The 23379-nt window shown below is 45.4% G+C and overlaps 1 protein-coding gene across 5 annotated transcripts in view; it reads left to right on the top strand.

The window, feature by feature from the left end:
- Positions 1-1411: 1411 nt before the first annotated feature.
- The window catches only part of cacnb4a (calcium channel, voltage-dependent, beta 4a subunit), a gene marked incomplete at both ends in the record, with an annotated part of 120639 nt that continues 98671 nt past the window's right edge, over positions 1412-23379 (top strand). For 4 of the 5 annotated variants that reach the window (XM_084309400.1, XM_084309397.1, XM_084309401.1 and 1 more), the window contains 2 exons: positions 1412-1541; positions 4724-4807. In XM_084309400.1, the coding sequence (XP_084165526.1) occupies positions 1479-1541; positions 4724-4807 (147 nt within the window). The remainder of the gene's footprint in view (positions 1542-4723; positions 4808-23379) is intronic. The other variant, XM_084309399.1, reaches the window with a different exon arrangement.

The raw sequence follows: 23379 nt of genomic DNA, 5'->3' as shown, positions 1-23379 counted from the left end.
TGACCTGTGGTGGTTGATGGCTGCCGCCTCTCCCCTCCTGTGCCTGTGATCAGTTATCACCAGGCATGCATGGTTAGTCAGATACCTCAACGTAACCGTTAGAGACAGCAATGATTTATTCATTGAGCACCTTTTTATAGTTTCTGCTCTTGACTTTCTGGGAAGCTGTTCTGTCGATTTCAGTGAAATTGTGAAACACTGTGATGTCATCAGAATGTACAGCTTGGCCAGTGACCATCAGTGGAATTCCTTGGTAGCACAAAACAACCCCATAGGTCATAATAATAATAATAATATAATAATAATAATAATAATAATAATAATAATAATAATAATAATAATTAAATAATAATAATAATAATAATAATGAAGGACCTCTTTCTTTAATCGTGTCGTGTGTTGAACAGGTCTGTTGACATAGGCTCATAGGTGGGGTTAACCAATGGTATGAATAAATTATGATAATACAAAGTGCAGGTTTGATTATGCATTTATGTTAGTTTACATGTCACACAAAATAAAAAATAAAAATAAATAAATACATGAAAACATGTTTCCCCTACCTAGTGCTATAGTTTTTGGAAATATCTGCCCTAGAGATGTCTGACATCACTCCAATACAATTGAGCTGAACGACTCTCAAAGCACCAAAAGAAATACGTTTGAAAAACTCAAAAGCAATGTCTCTTTCCAGAAATCATGACCATGCAGTTACTCAAGATAATCCACAGACCTTGTTGTGAACATCTTTATGTAGGAACTATTTTCTACCTAACTACATTCCCATTCACTATTATTCACCTTTTTATCCTCCAATCTCCCCCAATCCCATTCAATCTAGTTTGCTGCAGCTCAAATGTATCCCCTTGCCCCACTTTGCCTTTTATGTCTCTGTCTGTGTTTTGTGTATTTTGTATGTTTGTTTTTGTTTTGCTGCCATTTTGGCCATGTCTTGCTCCAAAAAGAGATATTTGAAGTGACTACCTGGTAAAATAAAGGTAAAATAAAAAAAAATAGTAGAATATAGATATAATATAATATAATATAATGTATAATCTAAAGACAAATATCTCCAACACAGCAGCCAAGGGGGGTCCGGTTCTAACGACATTACAGAGAACATGATGGTGCAGTGAGCAGGCAGCTGCATACAATTTCGCAGTGTGGAGCTTAATGTGCGCGTGCACAACACGGGGCTAGAGAGCGTGCCGTGCACATCTGTGGCAGCAGTGTACCGCGGCACGCGCTCTGGACAACAACACTTCGGTGCATCTTCTGAATCTTCACTGACATACATCTGTAGTTGTTGCCACCATCAAACAGGCTCGCTTCTTTTCTACTGTACTTAACGTGAAGCCACGGCGCAAAGCTGCATGGAGCCAGCCATCCATTGTCCGCCGCAGGAGCAGCCGCAGCAGTTCCAGTGGACCGCCGGGACGGAGCGTCAGCCTCCCCCCTGGACCGATGAACTGGCCGACATGTCCCGTCACATCTACACTCGCCACGGGGTCGGCGACGGGCTCCAGAAACCCGTATTTCAGGTAGCGGACTGACCTCAAACGAATGTTGATAAACATTTTGGTGATGATGATACCTGCTCTTCTCTTCTCTCATCACTTCTCTTCTCTCACCTCTCCTCTTCTCTTCTCGTCCCCTCTCATCTCTTCTCCTCTCCTCTCCTCTTCTCTTCTCGTCCCCTCTCATCTCTTCTCCTCTCCTCTCCTCTCATCTCCTCTCCTCTCCTCTTCTCGTCTCCCCTCTCATCTTTTCTCCTCTCCTCTCATCTCCTCTCCTCTTCTCTTCTCGTCCCCTCTCATCTCTTCTCCTCTCCTCTCCTCTTCTCTTCTCGTCCCCTCTCATCTCTTCTCCTCTCCTCTTCTCTTCTCGTCCCCTCTCATCTCTTCTCCTCTCCTCTCATCTCCTCTCCTCTTCTCTTCTCGTCCCCTCTCATCTCTTCTCTTCTCCTCTCCTCTCCTCTCATCTCCTCTCCTCTTCTCTTCTCATCCCCTCTCATCTCTTCTCTTCTCCTCTCATCTCCTCTCCTCTTCTCTTCTCGTCCCCTCTCATCTCTTCTCATCTCCTCTCCTCTTCTCTTCTCGTCCCCTCTCATCTCTTCTCATCTCTTCTCCTCTCCTCTCCTCTCATCTTCTCTTCTCTTCTCTTCTCTTCTCTTCTCTTCTCTTCTCTTCTCTTCTCTTCTCTTCTCTTCTCTTCTCTTCTCTTCTCTTCTCTTCTCTTCTCTTCTCTTCTCTTCTCTTCTCACAGTAGACATAGGTTTTAACTTATAAAAAAGAAAGTAGTTCAAACTACTACTACAAAAAATTATCATATCCACATATGCAAAGCAATACTAAATTATTACAAAATATAATACAAAAGGTCACGTGACTGCATAATATACCACTCAATTGAGTTTATTGCAAAAGCTATATGGTGCACGCATGGTCATTTTAAACGTGAACCAACACTAAATAATGAATAACCCCATATCTAATCTGTTTTCTTCACAGAAAAAGAGTGTTCGTTTTTGTTGTATGTGCCTTGTCTTGCAATCATAACAGTTAAAACAGTCAACATAGATTTTATATGAACTTGTTTATCTTGAACGTTACAATTTTAGACCATTGACCAACTTGATCAGAACACCTATGCCATAAATGTCATGATGTCATGTATGTTGTGTATGTCATAAATGGATGTCACTAAGTATGAATTGAAAATGGGGGACCCTGATGTAAACAAGACAAACTTCTTTCTCTGGTCTGCATCCCCTTAACAATTGTGTGTATTGAGCCGTATTGTATTGTACACATTCTGCAATCTGTTAAATAAAGTTTTCATTCATTCAACAATGGTCTAAATATTGGGCCTGTTGGCTTCATTGTAAGAGCAGAATCTTATTTACATGTGAGCAGTCTCTCAAAGTTCCTGCGCATTTCTTTGATAGACAAAGAAATAAGTAGTTTAAGTAGTTAACTACACCTTAAAATAGAAAAAAGTTATTAATTTGAAATTAGTCGAACTACCAGCAAGCTACTCTGCACAATGTAGCTAAACTACTAGTTTAATTACATGTAGTGAAGATACTCACAAACACTGTACATTTATTCCCCCAATTCATTGCAACATTGCTATTGAGGTCGATGCATATCGTGATTACATTTGACCAGTGACATCCTAACACAAGAATCGAATGTACTTTGCCATTGTAAAAGACCTGCATGTATTTTCTCAGCTGCATTTTTAATCAACCCTAATGGTCCCACGATGTGTCATTAATCATAATCGGTGCAGATTGATTTATTTAAATAGGAATGTAATAGAGTGCTTAATTATGTATGAATTTAACTGGAATTTAAAATGGGACCAGGCCTATGACTTAGTGGATGTGTTTCTTTCTGGAGAAGAAATTGGTCTCAAAATCGCTGCACTGTTTCAGGATACTGTTTCTACATCAGATTTACAGATTTATTGAGAATAGCATATTTTCCATAGGAAGCCACTCTTCTGAAATCCAGACCTACTGTTTCTGAACCATCTCTTCTGAGAGGAATAGGCTAATCCACACTGACTCCTCTTTTGTCCCTTGAACTATAAATACACTCTGGTACTCATCTGATGACACTCAGGCGACATATGTGTGACATATCATCCTAGGGGTGCATCTTCCGTCCCAGTAGAGATACCACCACGTGTCCTTTTGCAATTCACATGATTTTAAAGTTGTGGTTATGTATAAAAAAAAATATCAACAAATTCAAGCAAAATCCAGCACAAAAAGCAATGCTGAAGAGCAGTTGCCTCGTATCCGTGCAGAAGACGTGTGAGCAGATTGGAAGGTAGGTAGGGTTTGGAATAGAATGCACCCACACGACCCACTGGTGACATTACACTGCCAGTGTGGGGGTAGAAATACAGAAGCTGGGCTGTGTCCTAAATTCTCCTCCGCCACACTCCCGAGCTTAAGTGTGCACTCAGCTACTCTTCGGCGAGCACTTGACATTGGGGTAAATATGGGTCAGAGTGAGTACCGGTATAATCTCAGAGGAGGCTCATCCCTTTTCCAAACATCCCATACTGTTTGAAAAACACATGGCTCTCTTTGCCTGACAATCGGCGAATCGGGGTCTGGATCCAGGCAAAGACTCTTCGATTAGAGCGAGTTTGTAATTTTCCAAATGAATTGGTACAGTGAGAGAACCCAGTAGCTGGTGTGTCACCGCAGTGTTTTTCCACAGACAATCTCATAATGGCAATGGCAGAAATTGAGGCCATAATGTAATGCTATAACTTGGCAGAAAAATAGCCAGTAATCTACTGTACCTTGAGGCGCCCAGGTGCATACAGAGGGCTGCCTGAGGAGGACAAGTTACTATAGTGAAGGTGCCCTTGTTATAATATACTGCAGTGTTTGTGTGTGTGTGTGTGTGTGTGTGTGTGTGTGTGTGTGTGTGTGTGTGTGTGTGTGTGTGTGTGTGTGTGTGTGTGTGTGTGTGTGTGTGTGTGTGTGTGTGTGTGTGTGTGTGTGTGTGTGTGTGTGTGTGTGTGTGTGTGTGTGTGTGTGTGTGTGTGTGTGTGTGTGTGTGTGTGTGTGTGTGTGTGTGTGTGTGTGTGTGTGTGTGTGTGTGTGCGCGCGCGTGCGTGCGTGCGTGCGTGCGTGCGTGTGTGTGTGTGTGTGTGTATGAAAGAGAATTAAGGTTGTGGTTGTTGTTTGTGTGGCCAGGTTAACAGAGGGACCTACTCTAGACGCAGCAGACTGAAGAGGTCAGATGGCAGCACCACCTCCACCAGCTTCATCCTCAGACAGGTGAGATCTTCTTCTTCCTCCTCCATCCTCACCAGAAACCATCAACACACATTCTCATTTTGTCCAAGAGGTTGTTCTTGCTAGTGGTCGACCAATGTGGGTTCTTCAATGACTGATGCAGATATTTAGCAAGCAGGTGCGGCCGATATAATGATTCATGTTTGCATCTGATTGCTGAACTTAAGTTTGCTAATGTTAATCTGGTATGTCATAAATGTATAGATGTAGCAGTACTGTCTATCTGTATGTCATGTGTGTCATATGATGAATTGAAAATGGGGGACCCTGATGGAAACAAGACGAAAGTCTTTCTCAGGTCTGCATCCTCTTAACAATTGTATGTATTGAGCTGTACTGTACTGTACCCATTCTGCAATCTGTTAATAAACTTTTCAATCAATCAATCAATCAAACTATATTAACTAGGTAGCTTAGCCGGTCAATGACAACTAGGTTTGCACTTGCTAACATTATAATTGGCAACTAGGAATAGCGTGTTCTTACTAAAAGACTGGAATCATACATCTACATGTAATTACATACATTTTTGTTAATCAGCCACCTGGGTATGGTAATTGGCCAATAGAGAGTCTCCCCCCCTTCCATTATTCCTCATGAGACCTTACTTCAGAAGAAAATATGTCAACGGCAAGAAAATGTTTGACCCAATTTTAATTGTGCCATGAATTACACATAACATTTGCCAATTCAAAAGTATAATTGTCAGCTAGCTAACGTTCCGTTATAGCATCAAAAGCTATTGAGCGTTAGCTAACTTGCGAGTCAATCAACTTTCTTTTGATTATACCTTGCTGAGCTCCTGCGCCACCACACCCCATCCAGAGCCCTAAGGTCTGCTGACCAGCTGCTGCTAGAGGTGCTAAAAAAAAACCAGGGGAGACCGAGCCTTCACTGCTGCTGCCCCTCGGCTCTGGAACAGCCCCCCCCCCCCCCCCCCCCCTACACACACATTAGATCTGCCCAGAGCCTAGAGACCTTTAAATCGCTGCTTAAAACGCACCTTTTCCCCCTGGCCTTTGACCAGAGTTAGCCTGCCACCTGTACATTATGTTTGCTTTTACTCTAGACTTTTTAATCTATTTTTCTTGTCTCTTTTATAATGCATACAAAATAGGGAAACAAAATGCACCTTGCTCGTGTTTTCTTAGTGTACTATACCTTTTTCTGTCATTTTTGTGTAATTGATTTGTTACTGCATTGTATGAGTTTTATCGTGTCTGTAAAGCACTGTGGTTGGCTTTTAGTCATTGTCTTGATATTATTTTTATTCAGTGTTTTAACAGATACAAACAAAGCAGACAGGACAGACAAAATCAAGACATCACAGTGACAAAAATTTAAATATATATACCCTCCCCCCTCCCAAAAGAAATAAAAAAAAATAAAAAAACAAGACAACCAGTCACTCCTTCGTGTCTCTTACCAGTGTTAGACATAGACACATCAAATCAGAGATTGAGAATATATATCTATAATAGACATTGAGTCCACATAGTCCAGTTATAGTCTTTGTACAAAATACCATCAGGTCATCAAGAGTCCCTTTAGTTGATGCCTTTAGAGCAATGAGCCGAGGGAAGAAACATCACACAACAATCACATAGCAAAAACAAAACGCAAAAAAAACAGTGCTCTATAAGTTCACATTGTTTTAGATATCTACAGTATATATTGTATCTAGTCGTTTGTTAGTTTTAAGATAGATAGTCAAGAAAAGGTTGCCAAATGTCTTTAAATTTGCTGGGTTGCCCTGCGTTCTCATAGCGTATTCTCTCCATGTGTAGCATATTAATGAGTTCTGTCAACCAGGTTTGGAAAAGTGGTACTGTTTCTTTGTTCCACAGCATTAACATTTTAGTCATTGTAAATGTGCTATATAAATAAAGCTGACTTGACTTGACTTTCTTGACTTGCAAAATTATCTTTTAAATTGACAACCATCAGATGTGTAATTCGAGACACAATTCAAATAGGATTATTATTAAATTATTTGTCTCTCGCTGTTGACTACCTACATATTCTCTTCCAAAATAAGGTCCCAAGGGGAGAGGAGGGACTTCGCTTCTCTATGCCAATTATCTGAAAAAGCCAGATATCTGCCTCATTCATTTGTAACTATTTCAGCGAGGATGTTTGTCTTTCCTCAGTCCCTTCTTCACTAATGAACCATAGTATGTATCTGAAGTGAATACTTTAGATTAGATAGACAGCTTTGATTACCTCTGTGGTGTTGCTGCCTGTGGACTATAGACACCCAGGACAAATGTAATTTCATCATAAGTGAACCAGAGTCCGGTGAAGACAGCCGTTCCCTGAGCAGGAGCCTGTAGCTGCTGGTGTTAAGGAAATCAATGGCATTGATTTGTATCGGTCAGGAAATTCAGCCCACTGGGCTACTTATGAAGGCTCCGCCACTCATGCATAATTCACATCTAAATGGTTAGATGGAGCTGGCTGAATATGGGCATTCCTGTCTCTCCACTAGAGTGCCAATTTAAACAGATTCAAATGGGCTTCCCGTGTTAAAGGTGGAGTAGGCAATTTCGGAGAAATGAGCAAGAGTGAGTATACGTGGCCAACTGAAATAGAGGAAGCTCTTCATCACTTTTCAAACCTGTCACAGACTCTCAGAGGCGCAGGCAGCTTCAGTCGTGTGCACATTTGGACGAGGAACACGATGGTGTTGTTAATTATTCCGATGCGACCCCAGCAACACCACATGGCAGCTCAAAAGATCGGACTGGTTCTTAAGATTCAGGCCGACCTGAGAGTTTGGAATGTCTGATTACAGGGCCTGGGAGAGTCACAGAGACTGGACTTTTCTCAGTGCATTTTATTTATTGGTAGCTGTCAGGGTATGAAGAGAATTCCACCAGATGTTACCAAAATGGTTCTAAAAGAATTTGCCTATCCTTCCTTCTGTAACACTGAAAGGACTTCAGGTGGACTGTGAGTGACGTCCCAGCTAACGAGTTACCAAGAGAATTGTAGATGTCTGGGCCGTTCAATTATAACCTTATTATTATTAGCTATCTTTTTTTTCTTCTTCTCTCAATTCAGTTCAATTCAATAAGCTTTATTGCCATCAAGTACATTTCAGTATATATTGCCAATGCTTTAATTAATCAGTCAATAATGAATCAATACAATACAAATAATATAGAATAAAGAAAATTAAGTCATAAATTAAGTAATAAAATAATTACAAAATAGGTTAATGTTAATTCATATAAAAAAGGCAATATTGATCAACGTATACTGTACAAATGATACATAATAAGTATAATAATACAGTAATATTTAATCAAAATAAAATTGTAATGTATTTACACTCACTTTTGTTTTACTCATTGTCTCTCAGGCTATGGCACATGAATACATAATGGTAAGCTGAGTTGACTGCCTCACCCATCAGCATTGTTAATGTATTTTCTGAGGATTCTAATCAGTTTATTAGGTAGAGCATTCTGACTTGTGTGAGAACCTCTCACCTCTGTCCCCACCTCTCCTGACCTGCAGTGACCACATATCCTCTCCTCTCTGTCCCCACCTCTCCTGACCTGCAGTGATCACATGTCCTCTCCTCTCTGTCTCCACCTCTCCTGACCTGCAGTGACCACATATCCTTTTCTCTCTGTCTCCACCTCTCCTGACCTGCAGTGACCACATATCCTCTCCTCTCTGTCTCCACCTCTCCTGTTCTGCAGTGACCACATATCCTCTTCTCTCTGTCTCCACCTCTCCTGACCTGCAGTGACCACATATCCTCTCCTCTCTGTCTCCACCTCTCCTGTTCTGCAGTGACCACATATCCTCTCCTCTCTGTCCCCACCTCTCCTGACCTGCAGTGACCACATATCCTCTCCTCTCTGTCTCCACCTCTCCTGACCTGCAGTGACCACATATCCTCTTCTCTCTGTCTCCACCTCTCCTGACCTGCAGTGACCACATATCCTCTCCTCTCTGTCTCCACCTCTCCTGACCTGCAGTGACCACATGTCCTCTCCTCTCTGTCTCCACCTCTCCTGACCTGCAGTGATCACATGTCCTCTCCTCTCTGTCTCCACCTCTCCTGACCTGCAGTGACCACATATCCTCTCCTCTCTGTCTCCACCTCTCCTGACCTGCAGTGACCACATATCCTCTCCTCTCTGTCTCCACCTCTCCTGCAGTGATCCTCTCCTCTCTGTCTCTACCTCTCCTGCAGTGATCCTCTCCTCTCTGTCTCCACCTCTCCTGTCCTGCAGTGACCACATATCCTCTCCTCTCTGTCTCCACCTCTCCTCTCCTGCAGTGATCCTCTCCTCTCTGTCTCCACCTCTCTTGACCTGCAGTGACCACATGTCCTCTCCTCTCTGTCTCCACCTCTCTTGACCTGCAGTGACCACATGTCCTCTCCTCTCTGTCTCCACCTCTCTTGACCTGCAGTGACCACATGTCCTCTCCTCTCTATCTCCACCTCTCCTGTCCTACAGTGGCCACATATCCTCTCTATCTCCACCTCTCCTGACCTGCAGTGACCACATGTCCTCTCCTCTCTATCTCCACCTCTCCTGTCCTACAGTGACCACATATCCTCTCTATCCCCACCTCTCCTGTCCTACAGTGGCCACATATCCTCTCTATCTCCACCTCTCCTGTCCTACAGTGGCCACATATCCTCTCTATCTCCACCTCTCCTGTCCTACAGTGGCCACATATCCGCTCTGTCTCCACCTCTCCTGTCCTACAGTGGCCACATATCCTCTCTATTTCCACCTCTCCTGTCCTACAGTGGCCACATATCCTCTCCTCTCTGGACAGCCGTGTCTTTTTGTGTCTACTTGTCTCTCTCGCCAGGGTGATCACTGAGCCTGTACTTGGTCAGGATATGTCTCTGCGTTTTACCTCTTGACGGAGTGGATTCTGTTTGTATTCTGTTTTTAGGTCCAGACAGCAAATCATCTCTCTCTCTCTCTCCCTCTCTCTCTCTCTCTCTCTCTCTCTCTCTCTCTCTCTCTCTCTCTCTCTCTCTCTCTCTCTCTCTCTCTCTCTCTCTCTCTCTCTCTCTCTCTCTCTCTCTCTCTCTCTCTCTCTCTCTCTCTCCCAGTCTCTCTCTGACTGTCTCTCTCTCCCTCCCTCTCTGTCTCTCTCTCCCCCTCTATCTCTCTCTCTCAAAAAACAAAAAAACTAAAAGTAGAATAAATGTCTGCAAAATTTAGCCTCAAGGGCATTCTCCTCTTCATCCAATGTGGGTCATTCAACACATCAGGGGGAGTTCAGACCACAGATGGCTTTTTGATGTCAAAAGCAGAAACAGCCTAATTTTGTATTCAACATAACCCAGTTAGTTTAAGAAACTTAACTCCAGAGATTGTGAACACTTTTGAGGAGCGAACGCAACACAGAACATGTCGATGATGTCTTCGTTCTGAAACTGCCAAGGTAAATGTCCTCTTATCATACCGTAGGTGTTATTATTATTACTCATTAATTATATAGAGAGCACACAGCACGTCATTCAGCGTGGAATGAGTATGAGCCTCATCGGGTTGATATGACCGAGTGTGATAATCAGTATCAGCGTCACCAGGTGAGCAGAGGAACAGTGGGCTGTATGATTAAGCTCTTTGATTCCCTCACGTATCCATAGCAACACCTACAGTTCAACAACAAGGGTCGGGTCCAGCTGCTTGATTGGCAGTTAATTGCTCCTCCTTCTCAACTGTCTCTGAATTATGAAGTGTGGTTTCCTCTACACTCCTGTTGAGAATGAAGTAGTCAAAGAAACTAATCAAATAGATCATCTTCTTTCTTTTTGGCCATACCTCGAAATGTATTTTCAAAACCACTTGGGTTCTGTAAGCACTGAAGCTCAGACCAGTATTGTGCTTTTAACCCTTCCATGTGTACAATCAATCTGACATGTGCGATTAGAATTTTGAGAAGTGAACATTCTAATTCAGAAAAAAAATGAAAGATTGTAAAAGTTGAATTGAGAAAATGCTCAAAATGCCTTATACCTAAAGGGTTAAATCTGTTGTAGGTCCACAGTATGTGTCACATGACAAAGGTTGGATAAAACAGAGGCAGAGTGCATAACTCCAATACTGCCCATTTTCTTCTCATCTCATCTCATCTTATCTTATCTTATCGTAACTTATCTTATCTCATCTTATCTTATCTTATCGTTTTCCTTTCTTTGTTTATCTGAAGATAACCACATTGGTCCACATGGACTCTAGGATCCACAAATCCCATTCAGAGCCTGACAGATCATTTAACAAACCGAATGGGTGTTATTCCGAAAATATAAAAGTTTGTGGAGAGATCAGGTTTGGGTCTGACCCAGCAGCTCCATTCACCCCCTGGACCTCTCTGCCTCAGTGGGATGAAGTTGCATGTCTAGAGAGTGGGAAGTGAATATTTTTTCAGTAGGCAGATTTACCGCTGATTGACTCAACAGTGTTGTGGTTGTAGGGGAGGATGGGCAGGGCAAGCAGACTGAGTCTGTCCTGAACCACCTCACAGATCTCTTCATCTGAACGCAACGCAAGAGAATGATGATATCTACTAGACCTCTTTTATGCAGACAGGGACAAGTAGGAGGGGAGGCCTGTCCTGGTGGTCTCTGGTTGTGACGTGAGAGGTGTTAAAGATACAGTACAATCAATGAATAAATTAATGAACAAATAGTTTTAATTTCATTTCGGACAATAAATATAAAGTCCTTTGATGTCTATCCCCCTGGATATCAACAAAGTCAAGCCATTTCAGATATCCAAACTGCTTCCTCTGAAATATTGCATAATACACACAGGTTACGCCGCTTGGCCCATCAGTCACATCTATCAGCTCTGATTGGCCCATCTGTCACATCTAGCTGCGCTGATTGGCCCATCAGTCACATCTGGCTGCAGTCACTCAGTAGCCAAGGAGGATCTATATAACATCTACTGTATAAAGTGTCTAATGAACAGCTGGCCATGCCCCCCTCAGCATACTGACCTAAAACAGTTATATCAAAACAAATGATACTTCTGAAGCTGAAAAAATAATACTGATATTAACATTCCACAATAAGAAATGTATGACTTAATTACTGTAAAACATCATTGTACTGTATCTTTAAGTGGAGGAGAGGTGTTAAGCAGAGCAGGGTGCCGTTCGGGGGGACATACTGCAGCTTGTGACCTCACCCCACTCATCTCCTCTCAGCACAGAGAAGTGGGCAGATGGCAGTGTTCCACTAGGGAGTATGAACACATTTGAAGTGACAAGTGGGGATGCACGCACACCGACGCAGAGAGCTGGAAACATGTCAGATATAAAAGAAAATCAACTTGACTTTCTGCATTTTTAACACATGTTCAGCAAAAGTAACAGTTCAGTAAATTACGCACTCAGAAGTGAGAAGAAGAAACATGTCAATGTGTCAGGGATGATGACCCTTTCAGGAAAGTTGTCCTCGGAATTCCATCTTGGAATTCTAGAACTCAACTTAAAATTCTATCTCACGCAGTGGCGTGCACAGATAGGGCCGGAGGGGGGCTTGAGCCCCTGCCCTTTTGCCCCATTTCTTCTTGTCAAGATTCAAGATTCAAGAGATTTATTCGTCACATACATACATACATACACGAGACATTGTAGTGAAATGAAGGTGGCCATGCCCGCCTTGATTGTGCAAAAATAGAATAATAAAATAGAATAATAAAATAGAATAGATAATAAAATAGACATGATAAAAAGTAATACGAATAAAATACAATAAAATACAATACAATACAATGCTAAGCTTTAAGAATAAGGTAATGGGGCAGCTGGGTGGCGCAGTGGGCAAGGCTCTCGCCACCAATGCAGGAGATACTGGTATCGAGCCCAGCTCTCGGCGTTGCCTTCGGCTTGACAGGCCGTCGTACTAACACAATTGGCAGTGTTAGAGGGTGGGAAAGCCGGTGGGTGGGTCCTGGTCGTTGTAAACAGCGACTCCTACAGTTCGGTCGGGGCGCCTGCTCAGCGAGGAAAGGATCTAAGGGGGGTAGTGTGATCCTTCCACACGTTACACCCTCTCAGTGAGAGTCTGCGCTGCCAGGTGAAAAGAAGCGGTTGATTGGCTACACATGTGTCGGAGGAAGCATGCGATAGCCTCCCCTCTCCCAGACCAACTGTAGGGGGTAGGTGCGCAGCGACCAGGAAGGGGATTGGGAATTGGCATAACAACTAACATTGGGATGGGAGAAAAATGGAGGAAAAAGGAGGGGGAAAAAGATCAAAATAAAAAAAAGAATAAGGTAATGAGTACTATCAGCCAGTGACTCTTTTTTCACCTGGCAACGAGGACTCTCATTGGTGAAGTGTAACGCGTGGGAGGTCACGCTGCCTTCATCAAGTCCTGCCTCCACTGAGCAAGCGTCCAGACCTGACCTGTAGGCGTCGCTGTCCACAACGCCAGATTCCCACCCATGACTTGCCCTCCCCCTAACCCAGCCAAACGGGTTAGTATATATACTCAAACTAAATCCTCAATTTGAATAAAGTGATTAATCTGATTAAATTAGTATTTTTTCTTTTATTAAATCAACTTTCCAGCCCCAGACCCAGCCCAGGGAGAAGCCCCAGCCCAACTAAATCAATTAAATCAACTTTCTAATGAATATAACTCATCAGTTTTCTTTTAATACTATAATATTAGTGTAGCCTAATCTGTATCTGCAACTGTGAAGAAAAACCCTATTGGTTTAAACAGAATGAATATAAAAAGAAAAAAAAGAAAAAGAAAAAAGAAAGAAAACATTTATAAAAAAATAAAAATTCTAATGTTGATTTAGAATTCGAATGCCAACGTAATGAACGAAGGTTCGAACGTTCGACCGTTTGGGCTCAGCCCTAGAACACTGGGTGTGCCATTTTTGTAGCTTGAGCCCCTGCCCCCCAAATTGTCACGTGCCCCAAGGTCTCACGTGTGAGATCGTACACCTGAAATAGCAGAGCAGAAGAAACTAGAGGGAATCCGTTGAGACAGAAGAGCAACGGAATGTCAGAGAGATGGAGTCTCTGCACACAGATGCAGTAATATCTTTCCCTACTGGTTGGAAGCTGATTTCCCAGATTCTACCATCCATATGAGCCTCTCTGCATGGACAGATGTTCTGTGCCAGGCGGGGGCGATAGGATAGGAGTATCTTCATGAGCACCCTCTCTGAACCCGGCCCTGCCCCCGAGCACCGTGTTAAGAGGATGTTAGAACCTGGCAGATGTATGCAGACAGGAATAATCCATGTTAGTGGCACATGCAACCCCATTGCTCCCATATTCTCTCCTAATCCAATTAAACTGTGGCCCCTGTAGATTTGTTTCAGCAGTGATCCGAGGACATCAGAAAGAGAAATTGAGACACTATTGATGGAACTGTGGAGAGCGAAAGGTCATGGGAAGGGCGGTGGATCAGCAAGCAGGGACTGGTCTCTGGAAAAGCACAGGCTGACCTGGAATTGACTGATGAGCTGCAACCATTTAGCCCTCTACAAACCCCACCACTGCCACTTAAAAAAGATATATGAATGGAAGTTCTGCCCCATATTCACGTCCAGGGTCAATCGTTCCCTCGGGTCTAAAACTGAAATCTGAATGGAAGTGTAACTGAATGGGCTTTTAGACTAAGACGAAATCGAACTATGGGATGGCAAAGCCGAAAAAGTGTCGCTGCTTCCTTCCTTAAGATTTAATTGCATTTCTGAATCCCAGCGCTTTAGACGTCCATTTAACCTCATTTCCTTTTCCAGTTTGCAGCCCGCAAAGCGATAAGGAAGGGTCCACTTTGTACTGCTAATCCCTCTTATGTGGGTCGCATGGCTGAAGTCGGCAGCGGTTAATTCATGAATCACTTGAAGAGGCGTGACCACTGCCCTCCTCCTCCTCCCGCTCTCTTGTCCCTCTCGATCCATAGTAAGCACCAAGCAGCCTGTCCCTCAACAGCAAACACCTAACCGAGGACGACCTCACTCATTACAGCCTTGTCCTCCTCGTGAATATCACAGGTCTTTAGGGAAATCACAAATAACCAATTGAGTGTTCTAGTGTTAGTAAACCAGTTTATATGTCCTGGTTTAGGTATGATGACTTTAAAATGGACAAAAGCAAGGCTGTGTGTGCTGCTTAATTGGTGTTCCAATGTTGCCTATAATTAAGTTAGAGAGAGTCTTTAACGACTTTGAATATCTTCCAGAATCAGAATGGGCTATTATAGGTTTACTGGTATGCATACAATATCAGATTCAGTTATTGTAAGTCAGAATAAGCTTGTTTGTTATTCCTCACCAACGCCAAAACCTTTCAGCAACCTTTCAAGACATAATGTCTTTCTACTATTTCCCTGCCCATACCTGTACCTCCCCTCCCCCCTCCCCCATGCTGCTATGATGCGCAACAGTGGGGAACTATGGGGCGACAGTGGCTCAGGAGGTAGATCAGTCGTCTGGCAATCCAGAGGTTCCCGGTTTGATTCCCGCTCCCGGGCAGCGTGTCGATGTGTCCTTGAGCAAGACACTTAACCCCTAATTGCTCCAGATGAGCAGGTTGGCACCTTGCATGGTTGCCTCTGCCGTCGGTGTGTGAATGTGTGAGTGAATGGGTAAAATGTGAGTAACAAATTGTAAAGCGCTTTGGATAAAGGCGCTATATAAAAAAGCAGCCATTTACCATTTCCCCAAGGGGATCAATAAAGGAACCTAACCCTATCTTATCTTATCTTTAGTAAAACCCTGTTTATACAAGTGATTAGCTCAGACTTAGTTTGTGTTCACATACACATAAATCGCTTCGTTGCGTCCTGGAATACCCAGCACCGTACAGATTCTGTATGAGCTGTGGCTATATGAGGACTTTCTTAGATCAGTAGTGCTCTAATATGACTGGAAACACACAGTACTGTGTTATCATATCCTGATAGTAACCACTGTTTCTCTTTCTTTATCTCAAATCTATATTTAACTCCCATGTATTGTTGGAATGTTAGTGTAAATTACACCTTAGATGCACCTTCAGATCCAGGCATGTCACTCTTACTAGTGGGGATGATCGATGGGGCCAGGGGGAGTGGATGGGATGGATTTATGTGTTGTAGTAGGGAAGGACCCGCCCCCAGCTTAGTAGAGCACTTCCCAAGGGTGTGTGTGTGTGTGTGGGGTGTGTGTGTGTGCGTGTTTGTGTGTGTGTGTGTGTGTGTGTGTGTGTGTGTGTGTGTGTGTGTGTGTGTGTGTGTGTGTGTGTGTGTGTGTGTGTGTGTGTGTGTGTGTGTGTGTGTGTGTGTGTGTGTGTGTGTGTAGGTGTGTGTGTGTGTGTGTGTGTGTGTGTGTGTGTGGGTTCTGATCTTGTTTTTTATGTTTGAAGAGGATATTTCTGGTTTTGGTATTTCTTTTTATTATGCTGTCCCACTACTAGCACATCAGACCAATGACCTTTCTGCTCAAAAGTCCCGGCTAGAAGGGAAGCACTATTTAATTCAATATCCAAATACTGTATATATCTCATATATCTCAATGCACTGTTCAGTTTGCATTAGTGTACAATCACAACTCTGTCTGCTATATTTAGAAATGGCGAAACATTTGTATCTTGACCCTGAAACTGTAATGCCACATCTGCACAGCTCCATTAAGAATGAAATGAACAATAGATGACTGAGAGAAGAACACCCAGGGTTTTCTGATGGATACATTTGGTGCAATATTGGTACATTTTCTGGTTCAGATTGATTTTGGGGAATAGTTTAATTTAACTAATATTGAATTTACTAGGAGTTACCACAATGGAAGCCCAATGGGAGAATGACTTGTTCTGTTCATAGGTTCTGTTTCATAGTGGATCCGATCGGCATCACTCTAGCACTATCCCCGCATGTGCACGCGCACTGAATAAAATTCCACAATGTACCTTTAATCCCAGTATTCGTCTGATCACACCCCTCGTTAACTTACCTTCATAAGCAGGTGTGTGGTCACCTGCTCTCCTCCTTCTCGCTTTCACCACAAGGAAGTGCCTCGGTAGATCCCCACTTGACGTGTTGTTAGTTGAAAAGAGTTGTGACGTGTTTACATTGTGCTTAGTTTTTTCTTCTCTCATACTGTTCAAAGGAAAAAGCTAAGTCATAATGTCTACTTCGGAGAGTAGACCTACTCTTCACCAGCGGTTCTCCATTCCCGCCTCCGTCGTGCGTTCTGGTGCGGGGCTGCTGCCACTTTCGTGGTTGCCGACCCAGCCCAGGAGGCAGCCGATGGATAGTTTGCCTCTCCGAGGAGCCGGGACGTCGGTGCCGTCGCTCCGGTGATGGCATGATCTCGACTCTGGTTCCTCTGGTTCCAGGGAATCGTCCGTTGTTGAACGGACGGTTCTTTTGGTTCCGGAGGATTTGCGACGCAAGCTTTTCGCATCTGCCTGTTCACGTCGCAAGATGGTGGCATGCAGGCGCGAACGGCCTGGGTTTGGGGAATTGCTGGAGACCAGCAAGGATGCGTCAGGCTCTGTTTGTCCAATGGAAACTGAGGATATCATGGAAGAGTCGGACGGATTCTTGTTTGAAGGTCCTGTGGAGCCGAGTATCCCTCCTATCCAGGAAACACCGGAGGGGGGAGAAATGTCTCCTTGGGGCGCCTTGTTCGAGGATGTCGAGGAACCACCTCGGCCTCTTCAGCAGGATGCCCTGCTATCAGCCACATCAGACTGTGGCTCCTCAATGAGTCGAAGCCTGCTGCATGTGAGGGATGCGGGTTCGGTGGAGGAAAGTCAGCAGGGGGAACTGCGGGCTTTGTTTCCCGAGCTCATGGCGGTAGCTGCCACTGCAAACGGCGTGCCGCTGCCGCAGCCATTGCCTGCTCCTGTCCCCGATGATCTCATAGGTCATCTCTGGCAGCGTCGCCCGGTGAGAGGGGTGGACGTTGTCTACCCATTTTTCCCCTCAATGGGGGCCTATGTTCGTCAGGGCCAGGCGGTGTCTCACATCATGGGACATACCCCCGCCTACATACCAGTTACGCGGGTGTCGGGGTTGGTCAAAGGTATGAGAGAGGGCTTGCCACGGCTTGATAGGCCGATGGCCGCTCTTCTCTGTCCGGATATGGTGTGGGAACCATTATGCAAGCCGGTTCTCCATGGAAGATCGGCTAGGCGATTGGCATATTGGGGTGACCAGTCATTTATCGCTGGTACACAATCGCTGGCTGCGGCTTCTAACATCGCCCACCTGGCTAGATTTGTATCGGGGATAATGACGGGCGGCACGGATCTGACCGAGGTAAAATGCGATCAGATCACCCAGGCGGCAGGAGCTGTCCTGCATCTTACCCAGGTGCTGGCCATAGCCTCGGGGAAGACACGCGCCCTGGCCACCCTGATCCAGCGCCACCTTTGGCTGGAGCAGGCTCGAGTGCCGGAGAAGAAGAGAACCCCTCTTCTGACGGCCAGCCTCTCCGATGCTGGATTATTCGGGAAGGCCCTGCAGCTGATGACCTCAACGTGCAGAGAGATGGCAGAGGAGAGATCCGTTCTCCAACCCCATTTTCCGCCTCCCGTCCTTGCCGGTGGAGTCAGAAGGCTTCCACGACGTCGAGCTCCCTCCGCCGTGCCTACCACTGCCTCCGCCGCCGCTGCTGGCCCCTCCAAGAAGGCCAGGAGGAGAGACGGCGCTTCTGCTACCGCCGGCCCATCCACGACCGGAGGAGACGGTAGGGAACGTCGAGACCAGCAGACAGTTACCTACCGTCCCTCCGGGGCTCCTCGGGGTGGCAAAACTCGAGCGGCGCGAGGTAGCAGACGCCGCTAAAGTGACTTTTCCCTCTGTGTCCCCTCTCCTCTACACCCTCCCCGGCCCCTCATGGTTTTGTTTTTATGCCATGAAAATAAAAAGTTCCCTGATATAAGGGGAACTATATTATTGGCCAAACAAACTGTGTGTTTCTTCAACAAATCATATGATGGGGTTGCGTAAATGTGAATCTGCACTATTACATTGAGAGATGAGTCATGTTGTGTTACGAGATTAAGCAAGGTCTGCAAGCATACACTCAGTCGTAGGAGGTTCTATTAGCCTGACGCTCCACATGCAGGTAGAAACTGGTGGTATTTCCATTGCTTAAACAAAGTAAATGTGTTCCACAACGCTGTTGTGTTAGTTGCAGTAATACTCGTACACACACGTTCCACGGCCTGGCCGTTACTCTCTGTCAGCGTTGCTATGTACGACATAGAAAGCGGGTGTAGGATTCACACACACACGACTTGTTTTCATTGTATGCCGTGACAATTAAAACTCTTGACTTGACTCTTGACTTTTGTTATAAATCCTGTTCACATTTTGTGGGTAGCGGGCATTGTATTAGCTTACGCTATACATTGGCATTATATCGAAGGTTTCAAAATGCTACAGTTGTTATTGTGTGTAGGGAAAAAGGTTTTTTTTGTGAGGGGGTGTCGAATAAACCCCTCCTTTCCACTTGGTTGGTTTAGGAGATTTTTTCTCTTTCTGCTGAGCCAGTCAGGGCCGAGCCGTTCGAACGTCTTGGCAGGGAGGGGGGGGGGGTTGTCCTGACGTGACTCCTATTACAAACAGGAGCCGTGTACAGGGTTTCCCCCCGTCATAGCAATGTAGCTATGGTGACGGCTTCCTTGAGTTAAGATCTTTACGTAAGGTTGTGGTGTTAAGGTGTCGAGTTAGAGCGTAGGGCTTACGGGTCTGCTACGCTCGATTTATGTGTAAACTTGAGTCAGTTGGTCACGTGACTCACAGTTGACATGTCTTTTTCATAACTACGACTCATGTGGCAAGGCTTCTGGGAAAGTTCGGTCTATACTCTCTGACAAAAGGAGTGACTGGATGTAAAAATATAAACAGTTTTTTACTCCCAGCTGTGCAGTTGGGTTCATACGGTTGATGCTTCTTCTTTATTATTATAAAGGGTTGGAGTTGGTTGCATCCCGCCCCTCTTGTCGTTCCCCTGGGCGCCTTGGGGATTCAATAAAAAGGTCTAAATAGCCTATTATTGATGTGGATATACCCGACGCCCACATAGTGCTAGCTCGGGATGTTCTGCTGGACATTAAGCTACTGACTGGCGCGCCTTGGTTGCTTGGGGTTAAAACAGCGTTTTTATAAAGCAATTGGGATGGGGGTTTTTCCTCTTCCGACGACCTGTGTGGTTGTCAACGGGTTCTCGTTCATATCAGGGGATGATAACGGAATGGATCTGAACATACGTAGAAGGGTCTCACGCCCTGGGGGTGGGCCACCGGGCGCGGTTCGCATTGAACGTCTGAGTGGCGCCTTCTTTTCATGTTTAAGATCAACACGCATATCTGCCCCTTCTCCTGGTGTTGGCATGTCGGCGTGGTTAGGGCACGGGACTGGTTCTGGTCACGCTGGTCCGGATCAGTTAAACCCGTTGTCCGCCGGGGATGCAGATCTGCTGTTCTGGTACCCTGAGGGACTTGGGCTTTTTTCAGGGGGGAAAATGCTAGGTCGGTCCGGGTGTCACAGGGTTGAGCGCTATGGAGCCCTTGTTGGGTGCATTGTATTCTACACTGTCGTAATGGCTTACGGCCGTGCCAACCTGTACACGCCCGATCTCGTCGGATCTCGGCCGCCATGCAGGTTGGTCTTGGTTGGTACTTGGTTGGGTGACCTCCTGGGAATACCGAGTATGGGGTGTTGGGGCTGGTTTTCCATTCTTGCGCTCTTCTCTTACGCATGGCGAAGAGGGGCCTGTTGGGGTGGTCTTTGACCTCCTCGGGGGACCCTGTGCTCCCCGTATCACTGGGCCCGGTCCGAAGTAATGTTTTCGTTGACCCGTAGGCCCGGGATAACCCTGTTGGAAACTGGAACACAGGTACTGCGGTAGTGCCGCAGGTATGTTTTGGAGTTTTTTCCTGAGGGGTTATGGGACCAACCACCACATAGGGTAACGACTAGGTGGTTGGTTCTCTGGTGTGTTGGAGCGGTGTCAACTCCCGGGTTCACCGGTTGAGGGTGCCCCTGCACGTTCATGACGTCTGCCAATCGTGTCAGCCTTCTCTGCCTCAACCCCTCTGGGTGGGTTTTTTTTTAAATGGAGGCTTGGTCATGCAACAACGCCAGCATGCGCCCCTTCCGCCGGGGCGGCTGTGTTCAGCTGTCCCCTCTGGCGCCTGTCTCGTCCGCAGTCTCCAGGCTCGGGTTAACAGCCTGTTGCCTGGTTTTTCCCCGGTGCGCTGCCTGCTTCCGTTGGTCAACCTTTTTTGTGTGCTTACGGCCATGCTGACTGCCTGTTCTACAGCGTCAGTGTGCCAGGCGGTGTACTATTGGGGGGACAGGGCCCGCTCGGCTGAGGGGCCTTTGTCCGAATACGCTGGCGATGTGGGGGGCGGGGCCAATAAGTGCCCACCTGGTGGGGTCTTGATGCTGGCATCATGGACTTCTCCGGGTCCCCGTTCCAGGGGGTCCAGTCCCTTTGGTGGGTCTGGGCCTTCCTTCGCGCTCCGCTGCTACGGCCTTGCCACGGGGTTGGGTTTGCCCTTGACCCCGTGTTTCTGGGGGCAGTAATGAGGTTGTTCCCTCCGTTCGTTCCCGGGTGGCATGCGGGTTGTGCGTGTGTGTAGTCGTGGGGTCAGGCCACGGTCTGCTCACCCTGTGCGTTGAGTTGCTTGGGTGCCTCTTCGCACGGTCGGGTCCGTCGCCCTCCCGGGAAACCTCTAATAGGGGGGGTTCCCTCCATTAGGGGGGGTCGGGGGGGCTCGGCCCTCCCTGTTCTGATGGTTGTGGGGGGCTTTCAGCGGGGTGTATTTGTCGGCCGGTGGCTCCGCTCGGCCTCCCTTTGTGCTAGAGTGATGCCGAGCGGATCCACTATGAAACAGAACGATAGGTTATGACTATAACCAAGTTCTGTCAATAGTGGTGACGCTCGGCATCCGACGCCGCTGCAGCCCTTGATCTCACCTTGTGGTGAAAGCTTGGGAAGGAGGAGAGCAGGTGACCACACACCTGCTTATGAAGGTAAGCTAACGAGGGGTGTGGTCAGACGAATACTGGGATTAAAGGTACATTGTGGAATTTTATTCAGTGCGCGTGCACATGCGGGGATAGTGCTAGAGTGATGCCGAGCGTCACCACTATTGACAGAACATCGTTATCTCCCCACCCACAGCATTGACAGCTATATAATACGTAATTCTTCTCTGGTTGAGGTCCCTGAGACAAGATCTTATCAAATGGGGTCCGTGGCCTGACGTGTGTCAGTTTGGGGTTCCTCCACTGGCATAGAGGACTGTTTAGGGCTGGGCGATTAATCGAGTTTCAATTTCAATAACTTTTTTGGCTTCCCACGATCATGAAAACAAGATAATCAAGATAAAACGTTTATTGTGCCACATGCCGCGTTCCTCTCATTTTGTCTTATATTGTAAATGCAGCGCAGCCTTCCTTCACAGCTGTGCGTTCTGCCCCCCTCCCCCAAGCCCAGACAGTAGTGTCAGCTCCTCCTGAGAGGCAGGAGGGAGCCACGGTGCGTTTATTCAGTTTTTATTTTGAAACTTGTAGATGACAGAAAGGCAAAGAAAGGTAAAACAAATTAATCAAAGTCATCATCAAGTGATGATCCCAAATCAATGTAATTGTGTTTAATAATCGTGATTTAAATATCAATCAAAATAATCGGGATTATGATTTTTGCCATAATCGGGCAGGACTCCATCAGACCTGTTTAAAGCAGGTGCACCTGCTGTTATATTTCTTATCACAAGAGGGCGGTGTTGCATTACTACAGTCTCTCTAGGAGAAAAGCAGCCACTGAAACCACAAAATATGATTCTCTTGCGGTTTCACTTGATTGAATCATTCACATTAGTGATGTGACTCATACAAATGAGTGCAATGAAATATGCTGAATTTAAGGCCACACTCAACTCAATCGTTAAATAACATTTGTTCAGGGTAAATATTAACTAAGATATTATGGGATTTTAAGGGGCTTTGTAGACACACTTACAGTAATAGGCTACTATGTAGTTGTGTCCAGTACTTCACTTAAATCCACAGAGGTTCATATATTGACCCATATTAGTATTATGTTAAAGATATAATCTGTAATGTCGTCAAACAGCGACCTCTAGGAAAAAGAGCCCCACTTGGTATTGCGCTTTGTTTACTTTTTTGTTTTGGTCTGACATGTGGGTTAGAGTTTAGTAATTTATTTTACTGTAAATTTCTTCAGACCTCTCTGAGTCTGAGGTGTGGTCAGCATGTAGCAACCCCTCCCCCATTTCCATTGAAATCCAACCCAAACATCAGACAAAAAACAGACAATGTAAATAAAGCTCAGGACCACGTTGTCATTTCTTGCCTACAGGTCGCTGTTTGACAACATTACAGATTCTACCTTTATAGGTAATTATCAGTAGAATTAGGAAATCCCCATTCTTCTGCATGTACACTGTAATGCGGCTCAGATATAACATGACGGAATCCTACCAAGATCAAAACTGGGTTCAGATGATTAATTTATCACCTCTGACCCTTTGATCCACTCCCTTCATATATTACAGATTCCTCC

Source organism: Notolepis coatsorum (genome assembly GCF_963971535.1).
Source record: "Notolepis coatsorum genome assembly, chromosome: 3".
In the NCBI taxonomy this organism is placed as follows: domain Eukaryota; kingdom Metazoa; phylum Chordata; class Actinopteri; order Aulopiformes; family Paralepididae; genus Notolepis; species Notolepis coatsorum.
This window is presented reverse-complemented; position numbering and strand designations above follow the sequence as displayed.